The 19,692-nt window shown below is 32.5% G+C and overlaps 2 protein-coding genes and 1 long non-coding RNA gene across 5 annotated transcripts in view; 1 reads left to right on the forward strand and 2 right to left on the reverse strand.

Annotated features, from left to right (window-relative positions):
• The window catches only part of PsGEF (Protostome-specific GEF), a 27,541-nt gene extending 12,330 nt beyond the window's left edge, over nucleotides 1–15,211 (forward strand). Inside the window, exons 5-16 of one of the 3 annotated variants that reach the window (XM_086913889.1) lie at nucleotides 243–480; nucleotides 1,780–1,834; nucleotides 3,467–3,745; nucleotides 4,162–4,467; nucleotides 6,424–6,839; nucleotides 8,378–8,590; nucleotides 9,043–9,405; nucleotides 9,596–9,713; nucleotides 10,213–10,631; nucleotides 11,145–11,363; nucleotides 11,872–12,217; nucleotides 13,564–15,211. In XM_086913889.1, coding sequence (XP_086770015.1) covers nucleotides 243–480; nucleotides 1,780–1,834; nucleotides 3,467–3,745; nucleotides 4,162–4,467; nucleotides 6,424–6,839; nucleotides 8,378–8,590; nucleotides 9,043–9,405; nucleotides 9,596–9,713; nucleotides 10,213–10,631; nucleotides 11,145–11,363; nucleotides 11,872–12,217; nucleotides 13,564–13,572 — 2,981 coding nt within the window. In that variant the 3' untranslated portion in view covers nucleotides 13,573–15,211. Of the gene's footprint in view, nucleotides 1–242; nucleotides 481–1,779; nucleotides 1,835–3,466; nucleotides 3,746–4,161; nucleotides 4,468–6,423; nucleotides 6,840–8,377; nucleotides 8,591–9,042; nucleotides 9,406–9,595; nucleotides 9,714–10,212; nucleotides 10,743–11,144; nucleotides 11,364–11,871; nucleotides 12,422–13,563 lie in introns of those variants that run through there. The other 2 variants (XM_086913888.1, XR_015293979.1) reach the window with 2 other exon arrangements.
• LOC147656662 (uncharacterized) lies at nucleotides 2,490–3,713 on the reverse strand. The gene is made up of 2 exons (XR_015293980.1): nucleotides 3,459–3,713; nucleotides 2,490–3,195 (listed from the first exon to the last, which is right to left on the reverse strand). It is a non-coding gene; the product is annotated as an uncharacterized LOC147656662 (long non-coding RNA).
• On the reverse strand, nucleotides 15,200–16,279 carry mRpL30 (mitochondrial ribosomal protein L30). Its single transcript, XM_003698846.4, has 3 exons — nucleotides 15,883–16,279; nucleotides 15,682–15,814; nucleotides 15,200–15,599 (listed from the first exon to the last, which is right to left on the reverse strand). Exons 1-3 carry the CDS (start codon nucleotides 15,990–15,992, stop codon nucleotides 15,309–15,311), a joined length of 534 nt encoding a protein of 177 aa, XP_003698894.1. The 5' UTR covers nucleotides 15,993–16,279; the 3' UTR covers nucleotides 15,200–15,308.
• Between the last annotated feature and the right edge of the window lie 3,413 nt (nucleotides 16,280–19,692).

A 19,692-nucleotide genomic window follows, 5' to 3' on the forward strand; every position in this document is an offset into this window, starting at 1 on the left:
AAAAAAGAAGGAGAAAAGCGTTGGAATCGTGGTTGCAGCAAGTAGAGGAGTGCCGCATTGGTCGGGCGCGTAGTGCGTGTGAAGAAGGAAGTATATCGTCTCGTTCCAACTGTCGTCTATTATTCTATCGAAGGATTGTTGAAAAGATACGGGATGTGATTAACCATGTGGTGATCATCGAGGAGAAGGAATCGTGAACGATGCTCGTGTCCTGATAAGGCTGTCTTTATTGTTTCACGCAGTGATAAGGTGCAAGGACCTGAGAAGGGCGTACGAGGGTCCTGTTCACGCTTACGTGAAGGCTAGCTTGAAGAACACGAACGGCGAGGGGGTGGTGAAGAGGACAGCGGTGCACAGGGCAACGCCGAATCCCGTATTCCACGAGACCTTGATACTGCCCTGCCCAGTGAACAACAATCACTGCAGCAGCAAGCCCACGTCCCTGGACATCGCGGTCTGGCACAGAGATCGTCGTGCAAGGTGAGCATGCTCGAGAAATAAAGTGCACACTGGTGAGGAAGAGGGGTTGGGTGCACGAGCCTCGGCCGTAAGACGAGGAAACGTGCTCGACCCCGGAAAACGATTCTTTGTTGATCGTCCACTTGATTTACGGCCACGTTACGGCCGACATGCGAGCCGCCCTCTTTAAATCTTTCTAATCTCTACGAATCGGTTATATTTCACATTGTCCCGGAATCCTCCATCGTGCTTTTCGAGCCTCGATAACAAATGATAATCGGTTAACCCGGTAAGTAGTGCCGCTTCGTACACAGCGCGAGATATTAATCTCACGCAACCCGCGCGAATTACACGAGTATATACGTTACGGAATATTTACGCTTGTAAATTATCGAGAGAGATTAATTTTGGTGAAATTTTTTTAGATAATATCTAAAAGGGGAAAAAAAAAAAAAAATGTATCAAAGAAATGTCTTTCGATGTCGTGGTGAAAGGCATTGATCGCGTATATTCTGCGTATCGTGGGTGGATAAAAAATAGACACGAACGAATCAACACAAGGGAGAAGATCGTTTGTACGAAGAGGAACGAGCAGGCGATTGTGGCCGTTCCACGATGAGACGGTGTATTGAAACAGCCTCTATCTCCGAGGAAAAGATATTGGGGTCAAGAACTATGACTCGTTAGTCCAAGACGAACGAGCTAATCAACCCTGCTCCCGATATTCTCCATCAATCTCTCCCTCGCGTAAATCTTTCGTAAATTGTTATTTAAGAGCATTTTCTTTCATCTTTGCGTTTAACGAGAGATAGAGAGAGAGAAAAAAAATAGAAACATAATTTTCAAATTTGCGAATAATTCGAAATAAATAAATCGTCGAATTAACTTGCTCGCAATGGCCGTGTGCGAATGAAAGTATATACGATAATTTACCGGTCGATAAAAGCGGCTCGAATTGGGATAATTTTACCTACCGAACCAATGGTCCATCTAAATACCCAAACGAATTTCTAGGGTATGCGCGGATTCTTTGCGGTAGGAGGGGAATCGATTCCCTGGAAGCGCATGCGCATCGTGTCCGCCACGTGCACTCGATCACATCCGCGCGTCTCTGCAACGGTATACGGGAAACGATAGACCGAAACTGTCCGCCTTCTCCTCTTTTCCCTCCTCTCGAATGTAAATAGTTAAAAAGCGAGTGTATGTGTCTATTAGTAGCTACACACCTGTCTGGTGTAAGCGATCATTAATATCGGTGGACTTTATTCGATGCAAAGTGATATAAATATTCATATATTTTTCTCGTTTTCTCGTTTTTAGACGTAGCGAGCTGTTGGGCTGTATGACTCTACCTCTACCCTTGTCTCAAGATAAGGTAAATATTTGTATTTCATATTGCTCTTGATATTTAAAGTATACAGGGCGTTGATATTGTATTCCTATCTTTTCGAGAATAAATTCTAGGGATTAAAATAAACGCAAACGTTGAAAAATATCGGTTTTTATTATATTATATGCGATTTGAATTAAATTTTTATTAATAGATGAAGCGAGACGGAAACAAAGTGAAGCGGAAGTAAAGTGAGACGGTGGTGTAACGGAGATAGAGATGTCTCGTGATATTCGTCTCTTTTTATCTAACGCAAGCGCTCTAAATTGCTTATAATTTAATAAATAAACCGAGTCAACCGATATTTTTATACGTCAATTTTTATTTTTATTTTATTTTTCTAACAGTAAAGTACACATACATTGTATACTCTGGTAGAAGTCCATTTACTTGTCGAAAAACAACCGAATTTATATAGGATGTTTCAGAATGGATAATATAAATAGATTATCTACATTGCAAAAGTAATTTAAATCATCGTATTTGTAGCATTTATAAATTAATTATCTTTGGTAGTATTATATTTCATATTATTTAATAATATTTTTATACGATTATAAAAATTTCATATTATTACAATGAAATATAGAAGATGATGATAAGAAAAATGTTTCGTTGAAAAATAAAAATATCTATCTATAAATAATTTTTGTATTTGCAAATATATTTTTAATTACATTATATTATAAAGACGTTCATATAACTATAAAGTGACAATTCAAGTTCATCATTCAATCAAATCAATCATTTGTTTTTCAAATAATAAGAGCTCAATCTATCAATTATCAAATTTTTTTTCAAAAATTTTTTCAACCCTATAATGTATATAAAATATTTCCGAATTAATAAACTTTTTGCATCAAGATTTGTTATCGCGTAAATTATTGACACAAAGACATTAAATCGATGATTTTATGAAATGAAATTATAAGCAATACTGATTTTTCGTCCGCCATAAAAAAGATTTCATTATATTGAAATTGATATATATAAATTTGATTAAATTAAGAAAAAAAGAAAGAAATAAAAGTATCGTTCGATCATGAACGCTAAGTACGAAATTGTTTGATATATGTCTGCACGTCAGCTGTTTACAAGGATTCGTAAGTCTTCTTGCCTTAAGGTCAGGGCTAAGCTTGTTACGAATCAAATAATTGGAACGTTACCTAGCAAAGATTCACTTACGCTTTGACCTCGTTAAAGGTGGCAGGTGGCAGGTATCGTTGCAATAACTCGGTAATTTGATCAAAATTGTTCGTTTTCGATTAAATTGTTCCCCAACTTGTGTGAAGCAAAAGATGATCGTGGTGGCCATTTACTGTGCAGTGTTCTTCATCGTTGGGATTCTATTGAAAATATTCATGTTCTGTTGAAAATTCTTTGATTTTCAAAGTGCAAAGTATATAACAATATAAAGTAAACGATATAAATTAATTTTTATATTTTTGTTTAATTGTCACGCGTCGATAAAATTAATTACATGAAAATTAAAACACAATCTTACGCGTTAAAGGAAAATTGTAATAAATGTTCGAGAATTATAATGGTATACGTTCAACTTTATAATCTTAATTTTAAGAAAAAACATAAAGTTTCAATAAAGGATTACGTTTTCAGGAAGCGACATGGCATCCGTTAGAAGCGGGAACCGGTCGAAACACGAGCACTCCTTATGTCGGTTTGCCCCAAGACTGTGGAATTTCGCCACCGTTGTCGAAGGACGGAGAATCAGATAATAATAATTCAGGAGGTGAAGATTTGACGTATTTGAGGCATCTCGAATTAGAGCCTATCGATCCTTTAACTGGTTTACCTCTGCACCCGGGTTTCACAGCCAAAGGTGGTAGAACGCCATGCACTGTCACTAGGAGATTGATAAGACAAACTGCTAATCAGGTAAGTTATTCCTTTTCTTTCATTATGACTATCTGATACTTTCAATATAATCCAAAAAGAGGGCAAAGATATATATGATTTTTCTTGTTTTTCACGATATAACAAAATAACATTCCACACGTTTATATAAAAGAATCATTATCGATCATTTTCATGCGCAAAAACCTGTTCCTCGAAACACAACAAAAAATCACACAATCATTTCGCCCAATTTCCCCGACAAAATCGCAGGTGGTCCACTCATAATTGGGAACGCAACAAGTCCAATAAAAAAATGGACTTTCTTTCGAAAGCCACTTCTCCTCATCCATTGTAACCTTCCTCCAGCCCTCCACTCATACCATCCAACTCTCGTTTATTATTTCTTCACTCGTTCATTCAAGTTTCCAAACCTAATTAAATCTCTCCTCCCTTAGATTCCATGGGGATTTTCGCTCTCCTGGGGAAGACCACCCCGTGTGGAACGCGTGGACCCTGGCAGCCCTGCGGAGCGATCCGGTCTGAGGCCAGGTGATCACGTGGTCTTCGTCGACATGACAAACGTGGTGACACGATCGCGAGAAGAGATCCTTGGATTGATCCAGGCGGCCACGAATCAGCTGATCTTGGAGGTGTATCGGAAGGGGAACGTTCACTCGTCCATGCATCGGCCTAACTCGATGAACGTTAGCCTGCAGCAATCGATCGGCGGCGGACACCATGCGGTTGCGTTTAACGCCGAGGTCGGTACAGGCGTCCTAGTCTGAGCCTAGCAAACTCAGTTTTCAAAACAAGTCCGCTTCGTTCAGAAGGCGGAACGGAGGAAGCTACGAGGAATAGCTTTTCGTTGCTCGTGATTATTAGCTTGATTATTTGTTTTTTTTTTTTTCCTCCCCCCCTTTTCTCATCATCACTCTTCCATCTTCGCGGCTTCGACCGGGCGAACGAACGAACGAACGGTGGAACCTCGATTATCCGGATCCTCCTCTTCAGAGGAAGGAAGAAGAGATCGTTCGGAATTTTTTTAAACGGATCAATTATTATTTCGAGGAGAGTGATTAGCTTATTTAAAAATAGATTTTCCAACGTTATCTAGAGGATGATTCACTAGATATCTTATCTCGTTTTATTGTTATTGTCAGTAACAAAAAATTGTTAAGATAGAGTTGAATGGTTTCAAGAAAGACACATGTGAAAATGATCGACAATTTGATATTCTTTACAAAATTTTTCTTATTAAGAGATAATTTGAATTTGGAAATTAATCATCTTTTCTATAGAAAAAACAGGGACGATCTTGTTCTTTCTTTAAATTCAAATTTACGCGAAATATTTTTTGTTATGGATACAATAACAGAATTATTTTTGTACATGAATACTTTTGCTAATTTTACAGCGCTCTGATTTTACTACCAAATATTTCCAATTTCATCTTATAATCGACGTATACTATATGGCAAATATGCCCATCATTATCAATTTCAAATTAATAAAAAAAAGAAACTGTTCACATTGCGCTACGAATACAAAAATAGCGTAACAGCCGATTCGAATTAATATAAAACGCTATATTAGAATATCAGAAGAATAGATGTTGGAATAATGGAGGTTTTACCGTACTTGAGAAATCGCGTTGATCAGCAGAGAAATGTTTTGCGTGTTAGTTTAAGTTGTTTGAAATAATCAAGATTATAGATAAATGTCGAATTATACTTTTTGAGAGATTCGTATCGACCGGATATGTCGAAACGTTCGAACCAATTATTTTTCGCGAGCCGCTGCATGCGTTTCCCTAGAGCTTATTTCTTTTTCTTTTTTTTTTTTTTTTTTTTTTTTTTATCTTTCGTTGCATGGCCAAGCCGCGTACAACATCTCCTGTACATTCTTTTCCGTGACTTGTATCTTGTACTTCCTGCGTACGTACGCGTAGTGTACAGCGCGTGTCCGTTTTTCTGTCACTGGACACGGTTAAGTTATGATACACGATTATGTTTTATTATGTAACTCTCGACAGTTGTCTCTTTTTTTTTTTTGTTGCTCAACAAGTTCTGTTTAAAAGCATTTCTTGTATTTCATTTATTTATTTCTCCACCCCTCCCCTCCCCCTCCATTCTTGATGCTAACACGATCGCAGTGCAGACTACCTCGAGTCGGGACTATATAAAATATTATATTACATAAATCGGTATCCCCGAAATCATGGACTGGTTGATGAAAAAATCGATTATTTTACACATAAGCGGAAAAGATGTCGTTGTTTTTGAGAAAATTGAGATTAAACGTTTACTATATTATAAAATCACTTCCCAAATACGTGCTTCCCTAAAATATTTCTTGGAAAAGAAAAAAAAAAAAGCAAAAGTGAATACTGAAAAATATATATTGCATGCATATTTTAGTCAAAACAAAGTTTGGTAAACTTTAAACACGTTTAAATACATGAAAACGACAGGTTTGGCGGGTTAAAAAAAGAAAAAGAAGAAGAATCGATCGTCCATGATTTCGAAAACGGCCTACGTACGAAACAAATATCAATTTGCAGAGCATGCGCCATACACATTGAAAACCGACTATACATACAGATTCGCCTGTTATTCCATAAGATAACTCATGTATGCATGCGACGTAAATAATAAGTTTGAATTGGGGCGAACTTGAATGGCGACGATGCGATTTTTGCGATTAAACGGGTCCACCAGGTGTTCCCAAACCTCGCCCCGGATGCCCCGCCGGAGGAGGAATTGTCGGTGCGCGAGGCGCGCTATTGGGGCATCCTGAAGAGCGGCCACACGCGTTTCATGGCGCCCCTAGCCGAGAGGCGGGACGTCCTCTCCGCCGCCGATTACTTGATACTGTTCCAAAACCTCGACGAGTTGCTCAAGATTTCCGAGGAGATCCGCGACGAGGGGGGCGGAGTGGAGAGTTACTTGTGCAGGGTGCCGAGGATCACCGCCGCTTACAGGAGATATTTGAGCGGGTTGCAGCGCGCCTGTTGCCTGTTGGTCGCGCTCAGACGGAACACGGCGTTCGCGAAGCTCGTTTGCGAGCCGGCTGTCCCGCACAAAAGGAGGCCCGATTTGACGGGTGTCCTGCTCCTGCCTCTGGAGCACTACAGGTGCGTCGAGTTGTCACTTGTCAGAGAAATCTGTTGGATTTTGTGCATTGTTTGGATGCACAAGTAGATGACGATCGTGGAGATCTTTTGGGGAAATAAGAATCTTGCGAAACGTGTTGTTTTGAAGATGGTGGAGAGATGTAGAGGTTAATGAAGGGAAACGATTTAAATAAATATCGATCGATGGCAATAGACGTGATTATGAATTGTAGCGAATTAGTGGAGTAGTTTTTTTATTAGGAAAAAAGAAAACGTATTTTAATTAAATAAGTTGATTTTCATTGAAATTAGATTTTTCAACGTTGAATTTTCTTATAAAATAATTGATATGAAGATTTTTTAATACGTACGTACGTCGTAGGGGATTTATTCACAGTGAAAGTTCGAAATACATAGTCTCGAAATTATTTTTTCATGAATTGAAATGAATTGAATGGATGATTTTTTTTTTATAGCGAAGCGATGGACGTATCTTTCTTTACTTTAAAAGATTAAATTATTTTTATAATTATCCGAATCTTTTGCAACAAATTCTATTAAAAGTTACGTAATTGAAGTTTTTGCAGCAAGAGATTTAATTAATAATTAAGTATAATTATACAGATATCGATGAAAAACAAGTAATTTAGTTCATATTTCGTACTTGTTTAATAAAAAATATGAATTTGAATCTAGCTCTCTTTCGCATTCAACAAAAAACAATATTTTTGATTGATAAAATAAAAATAAATCAGCAAATTACATATTTTATTGATTACTTTTAATAAAAAATAAGTTTTTTTGACATTTCTGGCAGCTATAAATTTGAAAAATTTGCCAATAATTACTAATTATTGTGTGAAAAAAAAAATATTTTTTTAAATTAGTGTTTTTTAATGTTTAGTAACAATTTTATAAATATTTTTTTTATTTTTTACTTTTGTTCTTCTCTTAAATCTAAATTTTTATCCATCAACAATAAACTTAATGTTTTTTTTCTTGATCCTAATATTAGGTCAAATTATGTCGATTTTTATTTGAGAAAAGATAAAGAATTTATAAATAAATCAATCTATTTAGGATAAATTAATTTTATAAGAATGCCATTTTACGTTTTAAAAGTTTACTCTTTAAATATAAATTTAAATGTAGAATAATTATAAATTATATAAGACATTTCTTTTTTCAATCTCTCATATTATATTTAATTTAATTCAATTTCAAAAATAAACATATAATTATGAGAAAAAATATTTATACCACTTTTCAAATAAATAAAATCAATAAACGTTAGTTTATCAAATTTCGCGATCACTGTTACATATAATTTTGTAATATTTACACAAAGTTTAGATTAATTTGAAAATTGGATATTTAATTGTTTTATTTTTGTTTTCATAGAAGCAACGTCATTGTTTCACAAAATTATTGCTTTACAACAAATTGAACTTGCTATAAATATTTTATCTTTCACATTCACTGTGAAACAAATAATCCACCATGTTCGAAAATATAAATCTTTCCTTTTATAATATTTAATTCTTTGAAATCTTCTTTAGAGAGATGACGAGACTGTTGAGTTTGGCGTCGCCAAGGAATTGCCAGCAAGCCAGAGATTTAGCTCAGGGTTACAGGGAAGCAACGGCTAATGCCGGTGTAATGGAACCACCACGCGACACAGGAAGGCCTCTTCTTAGTCTGCAAGAAGTTGAATCTCGACTAGTTTTCGCGAGGTGTAAACCATTCACCTTGGCCATGCCTGGTAGACAATGGTGCGTTTAAAAAACACCGAAGAGAATAATTGCGATCAAATCTGAATGGATGAAATTTATTTCAAATAATAATTTAAAATACTTGCACTAATTATTATTATTATTATTTATTACATCTTGAAAGTTGAAGATACCGAACCATCATCATCATCATAAATTTGCTCATTACTTATTAAACTTACTATAAATGAGTGAGTATTATACATCTAAACAATAAATAATTTATAGATTAATTTAATATTAGTATCTTTGGCTTCAAAATTGAACACATGCACAACACACACACATAAATATTTATATTTTCATTCTAATTTTACAAAAAAGTAATTTTCAAATTCTCTTAAAAATATTCCATATTCGATTGCAAAAATAATAGAATTTCCAATATGTCAAAGAACAACACATATGTATATAATATATCACACATACATATTAATATAATAATGTTTCAGGCTATTCGGAGGTGCGCTCGCAAAAGTGGAAGGCCGAGCGCGGCTGCAACCCTCCTGGGCCCTGCTTCTCACCGACCTACTCGTATTCGCTCGAGTCTCCCGGGACCGAGTTTTATTCGTAACCGAGGAGCCTCTCCGGTTGTCCAATATCGCCGAGGCTTGTTTCACCGTCCGAAAAAGACCGACAGAGTTTCGATTGCAGATCGCCATCAATCCAGCCGGAAATTCGGAGAATGGTCACGTGGAGGTGAGCAACAGTGGTGGTTGCAGCCCTCACAGTCGTCCAAGAAGGCGGGTTATGGTGTTGAGAGCACCGACACCCGAACTGAAGGCTGTCTGGCACAATCTTCTTCAGCGACAGATGTGAGTTGATTAGCCAATGTCGATTAGCGCCGAGTTTCGTGGAATTCTGATCCGGTACGACTTTTGGACGATTGAATGATTTGGATGGAAGAACACGTACCAAGTTCAGAGCTCGACGAGACGCTGACAATCTCGTCACATCTGAACTTTCGGTATTTCCGCTTGTCTGTACTAATTCTATATATTTTAGAATCTATGTAAATACAGGCTATGGGGGAACGCCGAGCCAAGACAGTCCAGAAGAGAGTCCGATTACCGGTAGCAATTTCATCACAAACGCGATTAGGGAATCCACGGAAAGCTCGCAGGTTTGTAGGGTCAAAAGAAGCCTAGTTTCGATTGCAAAGAATATAAAGTAAATGTAAAGTCGAATTTGATAAACAAATTGTTGGAAAAAATGCGGAAAAATTCTTATCCGCTATACAGTGTCTAATTGTATAAAAATAATGATAATAATAGGAAAGAGTAAACAATTTAATTGTTATAAATATATGACATTCGTTATATAATTTTAAATAAAATTTGAAAGCTCATAGACACTTAATATATTTACAAAATTTCATATTCTTCCTATTTCTTCCTACATCGCCAAATTATTATATATCTTATTCGCTGTTTTTTAAATATCAAATATGAAGAGATCGAGTAAATTAATTTATTTATAACAGCATTTTTGATCGAACAAAATCTTGCTTCAAAAATAGTAAATATTATATTACTTGTTTAAATTGCACGTAAATACTTTATCTTTTTTACTGAAATTCAAAGACTGGAACAAGTTGAATTGATTAAATTTTAATTCAACAGACTACCAGGGAGTCGCAAAAGCAGGATGAGGAAAAAGATTCACGCTCTGCCGAGAGTATCGACAGTATCGTTAAAAGTTCGAGAGGAGACAATCATTTGGCGCAATGGGTGCGCAATTCTCATCAAATTCCTCCTCCGGATCACGAGGAGGTTCCCATCGAGGAATGGACAGCTGAGCAATTGGCTGCACGCGCGCCAAGAGAAACGAGCAATGAGCCGAGTAGAGAGCGAAACAGCGCCACGGCGGAAGACGTCATAACAGAAGTGATAAATTCTGACATAGAGCAACAGAGCACAGCTTCGAGCGCGAGTCTCAGTACCGTTAAATCCAATAGCGTATCCGCAAAGAAGAACGGCAGTCTTGCATCTTCCAAGGAAAATTCAACCAGCTCGATTAACATTTGTAGAAGATGTCACAGGTAATAGGAGAATGACGTGACGAAATATTAAGTCGAGAAATCTATTGGTGTTGGATTGGGATAAAGGTTATGTCAGTTTTTGATTTTGATGAGACAATTCACTTTATAAAGGTAATATTTTATAAAATATTTTATTCTTGATGTAGATTATGTCGATTAAGCAGTTGAAGTAATGAATTTCGAATCACTTTGATGTGAAGTCTAAAAATTTGTGAAACTTTTGAAAGATTTGAAATTCTTAAGAATTATTCTATGTCTCTCATTTACTTTCGATGCATTAAGATTGACTTAAAGATATTCCAAGAGAATCAAAGTCAAATAACGTTAATAAGAATGAGAAGCAGATAGTAAGAATAAAATAACGAAAATTTTAATTCGCGATTAAACGTATATATCACGATTTATCAAATTTCATAAATTAATTTTGCATTTATAAGACCGACATTACTTTATCACCAATCCAATAAATAGAATATTTTAAGTTAATAATAAATTAAACATGTATAATTGCAGATCAGGTTGTCCAACACCGCCTTTAACGAGAGATCCATTTTCTCCATTACCTCCAAAGATATCAGTAGTCCCACCAACACCTGATTTATGCAGACATAGATTAAGAAATGGTCTGCTCGATAGCCCTGGAAGAAACAGTCCAAGTCATACTCTAGCTGATGGCAATACGGAAGATGGGAGTGAAGACGATCTTGATTGTGATGGTGAACCACCGTACAGGTAAAGTTTAAATACGCAATATAAAAGTAATATTTAAGAAATTATTTAATAATAATCGAAGAATTTTTGAAGAAAACATTGTCTTATTTGAATTAAATAAATTCGATTCGTTAAACTAATCAAATATTAAATTCAAGTAATTTAAGTTGAAATAATAAATACGTAAAATGGCGTAGAGAACAATGTTTGTTTGAAAGGCATATTATAATAAAAGAAAATTTTAAAATGTATTGTTAATTTACATTTTTATTTGATGCGTCATATTTTGATTACTTCATATCATGTCACTTTATCTTTTATATAATTAAATTGCAAACATAAGTTTCTTTCACTAATCCACAAAGCATCGTATTTCTTATAAATTTTGAAATTTTTTTTACTTCACTTCTAATTCATATCTATTTTAGATTAATATTTAATTATTTTTAACTTGACTAATTTAAATGAAGCTTAAATATTAAAATGTTTTCTCTTGTGAACTCTTCGATTATGTTCTATCATCTTCCAGAGTTTTACGAAGGTTCGGTACAGTAAGCAGTCTGGATCAGGACGACGAACTTGAGGAACAAGGAGATGACGATAATCGCGACACCGAGTCACCGCCTACGGGTTTAAGAGCATGGACGGCTAGAGCGAGCAGTTACGTAGTCAGTAAACGATCAGCTTTGCTCGAACAACTCGGCGAAGGCATAGGTGGATATCTTCTTCAATCACCAGTTCCTCCAGAAAGGACAGAATTCTCTCTGGATCCGAATGACGAAGAAGGAACAACGTCTGGAGCTACCTCAGGGGACGATATCTGGGGAACACCGACATCCGGTGGTCCCGATGACGAAAGTTTCACCGCAAGTTCGGTAATAATAATATTTTATTACGATTTTAATACTATAATATTCTAAGATATAGCTTTGAATCAATTTGACAACTAGAAATTTCGAAATCTGATTGAAAATTGCTTATGCGCGCAATATCCTTTCTTTTTCGATAGCTTCGCTTGTTTGGTTGATCTCATAGCTTTTATAAAAACTTGCTTGTGTATTGCAAACCAATAAAAATATGAGTGTACCATGTGAAATTGTCAGTTTCTAAATGAATGATGGTAAATTCATATTAGATAAATTTTAAATGATACAACTTTTTTTTATATTTATTTTTAAAAATATATTTTCTCTTTAGAATATATATTTTTTTCATTTATTGAAATGTTCTTTGTTTAATTGTTTAATTGTTTTCCGAAATATGATGTTTGAATAAGAATTGAAAATAATTTAATATAATATAATAATAATTTAAAATTATTTTTAATTATTTTGAAGCAATAAATAAAATGATATTTTCATTTTATGTTTCATTGTTCCATTTCATTATATAATTTTTTATATTTTCATTTTTATATTTGAATTATGATATGCGTTTTCTTTATCATTCTATTGTTTCTAATTTATTAATTATAATATTTAATTATAGTATTTTATTATAAAGATATATTTTTATTTTAAGAATATTGTAAAAATGTTTTCATAATTTATAAAAATAACAATTTTATATAATACAATCTCTAATAGAATTAAAAAAATAATCTATATATCTTTATATTTCTATTCATAAGTTATCAGATATCTATTTATTAATCTATTAATAATTGATATTATAAATTATTTAATATTGCAGTCATAAAAATCGAAATATTTTCTTAATATACATGTATCTCTATTAAAGATTACATTTTCTATTTATTTGTAAATCTTATAATTCTATAAAATTTGAAAAAATAAAAATATTTAACATTATGATAAACTATATTTTTCTTCAAATTAAGAAAATTTTTTTACAATTTATATACTGAATTAAAATTGTAATATATGTATAATATATTATCTATTTTTTATATCTCGATAACTATATTTAAATTATTAAAACATAATATTTCTTTAATATAAATGATTAATTAGTTCCAATATCATATCAATTCTAATATTCATTTATCCATATCCTGAAAAGTATTGTTAAACGACTTGTGGACAAGTTTGCTTTACATTTTCTTTAAATCTTGCTTCGAGATTTTTATATCTAACAAATTCATATATATATATATAAAAATAAATAAAATATAGCAAATAATATAATTTGCATAACAGATAATCTAGTCGATAAGCTTCGCACGCATCTGCATGATAATGCTTGCCCTTTGTTTGCAAAGAATCACTAGCCCGAACTGTGCCTGACTTCCCTAGCCGCCGCCAGTTGGTGCAGGCAACGTGGTTACTTTTGGCGAAGATAACTACGGCCTTAACCTATCTGTGGACGATGACGCCGATCAAGAATCCGAAAGCGAAGACTGCAATTTGTCCGAGCTGAACATGGATCAGTTGCTCGGCAGTGGAAGTCTCAGCTCGTTGAGGTGTTTCCTTGGCAGACAGAGATTGGAACCTCTTCCAGAGGAAGAGGATACGTCTGGAAGTGCGAAGGATCAAGTCGGATGGTGGTGACAGCGGTTTCAATCGGCGACGTCCAAAAACGTCGGCTCGAGTTCCGATGGGAATGAAAGGGATCGAATCTTCGCCAGATTGAGCCAGGAGGATGAAGAATTTCGCAGAAAGATAGTCAATCTTCACCGAAAATTGTCGGATGTTGAGGATACTTGCACGAACGAGACATCGGATAGTATGAAAATCTCGAAAGAAGCGGAACGTTTGAAAGAGCTCGAATCGGTCGCGCGAAGAGCAGAAGAGACTAGAGAAAATAGAGATGCTGAACAAGCGAAAAGAGAAGGATATTTATCGACAGAACTCGGAGACACAAGGAGTCGTCGGTACAGAAGAAATGATACACAACACGAGCGAAGAAAACGTATGGAATTCTTTCGTAGAAAATCGAATAAACTTGAGGAAGATTCGGATGATCAGAACGACAATAGTCCCTCAAGAACGACGGAGAAAAACTTTTTAAATAGATTGAGAATAAAACGACGCAGTATGAAACTGCTTAGCTTTTTGAGCGGAAAAGCTGCGGACAGATCGCAAGAAGAACGAGCCGCGAGATTACTAAGGATGTACATGCCCGAGAAAGGATCCAAAGCACAAAACACTATTTCTATTCATCATACGTCCAGAGATAGACGATTTTGGAAGCTTCGAAGTCGAAGACGAACAAATTCTTCTTAAATGCGAGAGAGAGGTTAGATTCTCGGAGAACAGTCAAAACAGAAAGAAGAAACAATAGAAAAACAGGGCCGGTTTCTTTGTTATTAGAATTTCCAGTATTCGAGTTATCAAAGTTTTTTGAATTCTATTTAAGCACGTACAAGTTCAGACTTGTTTTCATAGGATCTAGTATAATGATAAAAAAAAGTTAGGTTTACAATTTCGAGTTTAGACTATTTCTTCGTCTTGTAAACGGTTTTAAAAATGCGGAAGTACTTTCGTCGGAAATGGTTAGTCGATTAAAAAATTCCAGAATGCAATTGTCGCGTTCTGTATTGTAGCGTGCTTGTCAGATTTTTAATCGAAAGGTTTTTTTCCGAGAAATTTAAAACGGTCTAGTGAAATGTTTTTGAGATACGATATTTCGTTTACAGCGTAAGACTGCTCGTCAATCTAGTCTCACTCATTACAATTTAGATGAGGTTTGTTTCATTTTTGGAACACTATATTTCAGTAGGTCCGCACGACTGACGCAAAGCGGCACTCATCTTCCACCATAGATCTTATTCGAACATACGAGACAGAGAAAAATTGTAAAAAAAAAAAAGAAAAAAAAAATTGAAATTTTAACATTACTGTTGGTAGGTTGTAACATGGCCAACTGGCTGTAATCAATATACAAAATAAAGTATATTATTTGTTCAATGACTATTTCATTATTTCCTATTGATATAACTACATAACAAATGCAAATAATATCTTATGTATATATATTTATAATATATTTCTAATATTTTTTACATTATATAAGACTTCCATTTAACCATAAAAGTTTAAGCTTCTCTTTAATAGTAGAGGGTTTTAATACTTTTATAGAATTTTGATAATCCATTGTAGCCTGGTAACGTTCAGGATTAATTTTACCACCAAAATGAATTGTTCCATTATCATGTATATAATATTCTCTATAGTCATCGATAGTATTTGGTAAATTCTTTGGTAATTTTACTGGAACAATTTTTATTAAATGTTTTACTGACCAAAGCAAATTACATATTTCAGGTGTATTCTTTACAAATATTGGATATCTTTTCTGCAAAAAATAATTTTTATATAGAACAATAATGATAATGATAATAATAAGTAAAAATTTTAAAGATTAATTTAATATTGACTTTTTCATCTTCATCGAATCCTAAAACTTTGAGTGTTTTTTTTTCCCAATAAGGATTTCCTTTAAAAGGTTTTACTCTAAAAACCATTAAAATTTTTGATGGTGTAATTGACGGATCTACATGATCCTTTTTACTGAAATAAAAATTCTTTTATAATAAAAAATTTATAAATACAAATTAAAAAAAATCTTTCTTCGTTACCATGGAACATATTTGACTAAACCGTATTTGACAACATCTTTATTCCATGCTTTTGGAAAAGTTCGATGACCACGTATAAATGTTAACAAAACATTTAAACGACTTGTCATTTTTTATAAATTTAAAATTTAAAATAAATATTAGGTTATGTTAAGTAAAGTAACAATTTGATCACAATGATCGCACAATGACAATTATTATTATTAATATAATATAAAATTATAATTATTAATCAGAATTTGTTATTAAAATTGAAATATTTGTTCAATAATGAATATTTAATATTAAAATTCACCAATGTATTTTTGTTCACAATATTTTGTCATACTATCTACTTTAATGAGATACCAACGACATCTGTTGGCTAGAATTGAAACGAAATGTACATATCGATAAAGTAAGATATAAAAAATAATAAGAAATAATAAAATAGTAGGAGATTGAAATAATTTCCTTACTTATTTACATTTGAAAAAATCAATAAAATTTGTTTGTTTTTTAAACTCTACGTGCCAATTTTAATTATAATGTATCTAATAAAAATTTGCTTTAATAATTACAAATAAGAGATACATCTTAAAATAATATTTCATTTTCTTTTTTATTTTCATATATGTATATTTCATTTTTTTAATTAATTAATTTATTTTTTTTTTATATCATCAGACAAAAGATTTCAATCTTCATGTAGAAAAATTTAATTTTTCACGTTCTATACGTTAATTACTTTTAACAAAAAAAAAATTCAAAAGCAATATTTCAATTTCTATGTATTATATAGTATGGAAAATTTGTCTAGGTATTTTCACAAACATGACCGTGCGGTATTTGAAAATTGCTCGCAAACTCGAGATATCTAAGAGCATACAACTCGTAGGAATGCATTGTATTTCAACGTAATTTTCGAATACGGAGAGGTTGTGGGTCGCAGAACGACAGTCAGGTCAGGAAGGAATATTTGAATGCACGATGTAAACGAGCTTAGCAGTTATATGAAACGAAAACGCTACAATCAACTGTGTGGCTTCAGCTCTTTCATTTCGGAACGTTCTTGTATCTCATATTACAAACATGGAAAAATTGGATGCAGAGATTGTCAACTGTTACTCTCTGCTTTCTAATATTTTTGCTTTGAAAATTAAATCCATAAAATTGACAAATAGAGAAGAGATTTTAAAAATTTTTCTATGTAAATAAAACATCAAAGCAAAATTTGTTATACATTGGACAGCGCTAAAACTGAATATTCGATATACATATGTAATATACGTATCTATATCAATTCTACATAGTATATTGAGTTTTCTATGTAGAAATTTTCAATAGACATTTCTACTCTCGTAAAAATAATATTCATGTTTCGGATGAAATAACAGTGTAAAAAATATCAAAGAAAATACAGTTATCATATCTCTCTTTTGATTAAGATATAATTAATTAATTTTTTAAAAATTAAGAAAGAGACATAAAATAATTACATTATTATTTTTAAGATAAAATTTAAATCGTTTATCTATATAAATTATTATATTTCAGTAAATATTTACTATTTAACATTTATTTATTTTCGTTATAAAAAAATATTAAGAAATAGAGCTAATAAATCAGAAATCATTCATCAGAAGCTAATAAAATACAGATCATTGTATTAGATTAAAAAATATTACGAATACTAAAAATATTAAATATACTATGAAAATTAAGAATAGAAAAATATTTATTATCGAAAGTTTATTATTTATAATAAATGTAATTTCTTTTACTTTCTAATAATTCATTTAGAAAAAAAAATTATGAAGACAAAAAAATAAATAATTCTTTATGAATCTTAATGTAAACGAAGAAAAATGTAGGAGAAAAATAAAAAAATATTTTCAAATTATTCAAAAACTTTTAAATCATCACTAAAACATCGCGTCGTTATGTAAATGATTTATTCTCTGTTATATCCATACGAACATTTTCTTTGTCGTTTCTCTTACAATATATATATATATATATATATATATAACATTCGATATATTTAAACCACTCTGTTTTACTCTATACAATTCTTTGATATATTTTCTTGCAAGGTAGTAAATCAATTTGAGCACAGAGAACAGGGTAAGAAACATTTTTCTGTATTTACTTCTTATCACTTAAATTCCAAACGATTATATATACAGGATATCTATTTTATTTAAATATAATTTTATATTTATATATAATTTTTCTAAAAATTTATTATAAGAAGATAGATCAATAATTTGCAATATTAATAATTTTTCTATAGATGCAAAGATCATGAAGATAAATTTTATTTTTTTAAAAGGAATTATATAATTTGTAATATTGATGATAACTTTTTATTTCCCTCAAAAAAATAATAAGCTATTTATCAAAATCATTAAGTTAGAAGATATTCCAAGTTTAAAATAAAACTTTTCACATGGGAAAGACCACTCTCATTCATGCTCTCCTTGTCTTTCGCATTATTTTATAAACTTCAAGTTAAAATATCTTCTAAACTAAAGATTTTTCGATCTCTTTTTTTTTTTTATGAGAAATAACGAATTGAGTATTAAAGAAATTAACCTTCATATGACCTTCATATATATCAATTTATAAAAAAATATCAATATATTTTCCTGTAGATAAAAACAAGCATCCTGTATAGAAGTAAAATTTGATTTCCTTTCTCAAAACTTACTTAATAAATAATCTAATATCCGATTCCAATTTCTTCCTCACTTATTTGCCTTATTTAATTTCAAAACACACGAGCAAATCTATTTGCAAACCATGGAAAAGAAGGAAAAATTAACTCTGATTATCCGTCTCTGTTTCCAATCAACTACGATGCAAATCTGAAACCTATTTATCCGTTTATCATGGTGGCAACGTGACACACGCCCTTCGATAATCCGCGTACAGGTGAAGTGTCCGAAACATTCGCGAGCATAGGCGGAATTATTCAACGAAACGTTACACATTGCATACTCGTGAAACGTAGTTGCGGTTAAAATGTCGATTAGATTGTGATTTATGGGTGAAGGTGATGCGTTGTTGTAGATTTGCGGATGGCGACACTGTTCAATTGCGCAATGTCGGCCTGGAAATTTCGGTTGGCGGACGTATCGATATCGAGGAAACGTTCACCAACTGTATTTCACGTCTTGTCAGATGGAGTAATTTCAACGGTCCGCTTAATTCGTATCGCGGGATCGTTCTCAAATAGCGGGCATCGTTGAAAGTTTGCGGGTGGGCTGATAGACCGAGGTAATAAAATTCCTTTTGTTGGATAATATTTCTGATCGAAACGAATTAAACGCTTCTTTTCAACGACAAAATAAATTTATAAACAGAAAAAAAATAAATTTATACTTTAATTTATTCGTCGTCTCTTGAAGTTTGATTAAGTTTGATTAAATTTCCAAACTTCGGTGCACAAACTATTCTATTTAAACAGATTTTATTAGATTGTTTCATTTATTTTTTTACAATTTAATATTTTAAGGATATTCGAGATATTCAAAATTACATTATGAATAACAATGATCGATTTTATTAAATATTTTTAATGTAGTTTAATGCAAAAAAAGGAATGTTATTTGAGAAATTAATTTGCGAGGAAGTCAAATAAAATAATTAAAATCCCTTGCTTGGGATTTAAAAATTAAATCGAAGCTGTGAATATTCGATTAAGGATCTAAATATTTATATTGCTATCTGAGCAAATTGAAACAATTACTTATTTTTATTTAGATCTTTATTCTTATATGAGATTTTTTTGATAATAAATTATATTTAGCTTAAAATTTATTGGTA

The sequence above is a fragment of the Apis florea genome, unplaced genomic scaffold (assembly GCF_048593485.1).
Source record: "Apis florea isolate Af1SG1 unplaced genomic scaffold, ASM4859348v1 contig_3517_pilon, whole genome shotgun sequence".
NCBI classification, from domain to species: domain Eukaryota; kingdom Metazoa; phylum Arthropoda; class Insecta; order Hymenoptera; family Apidae; genus Apis; species Apis florea.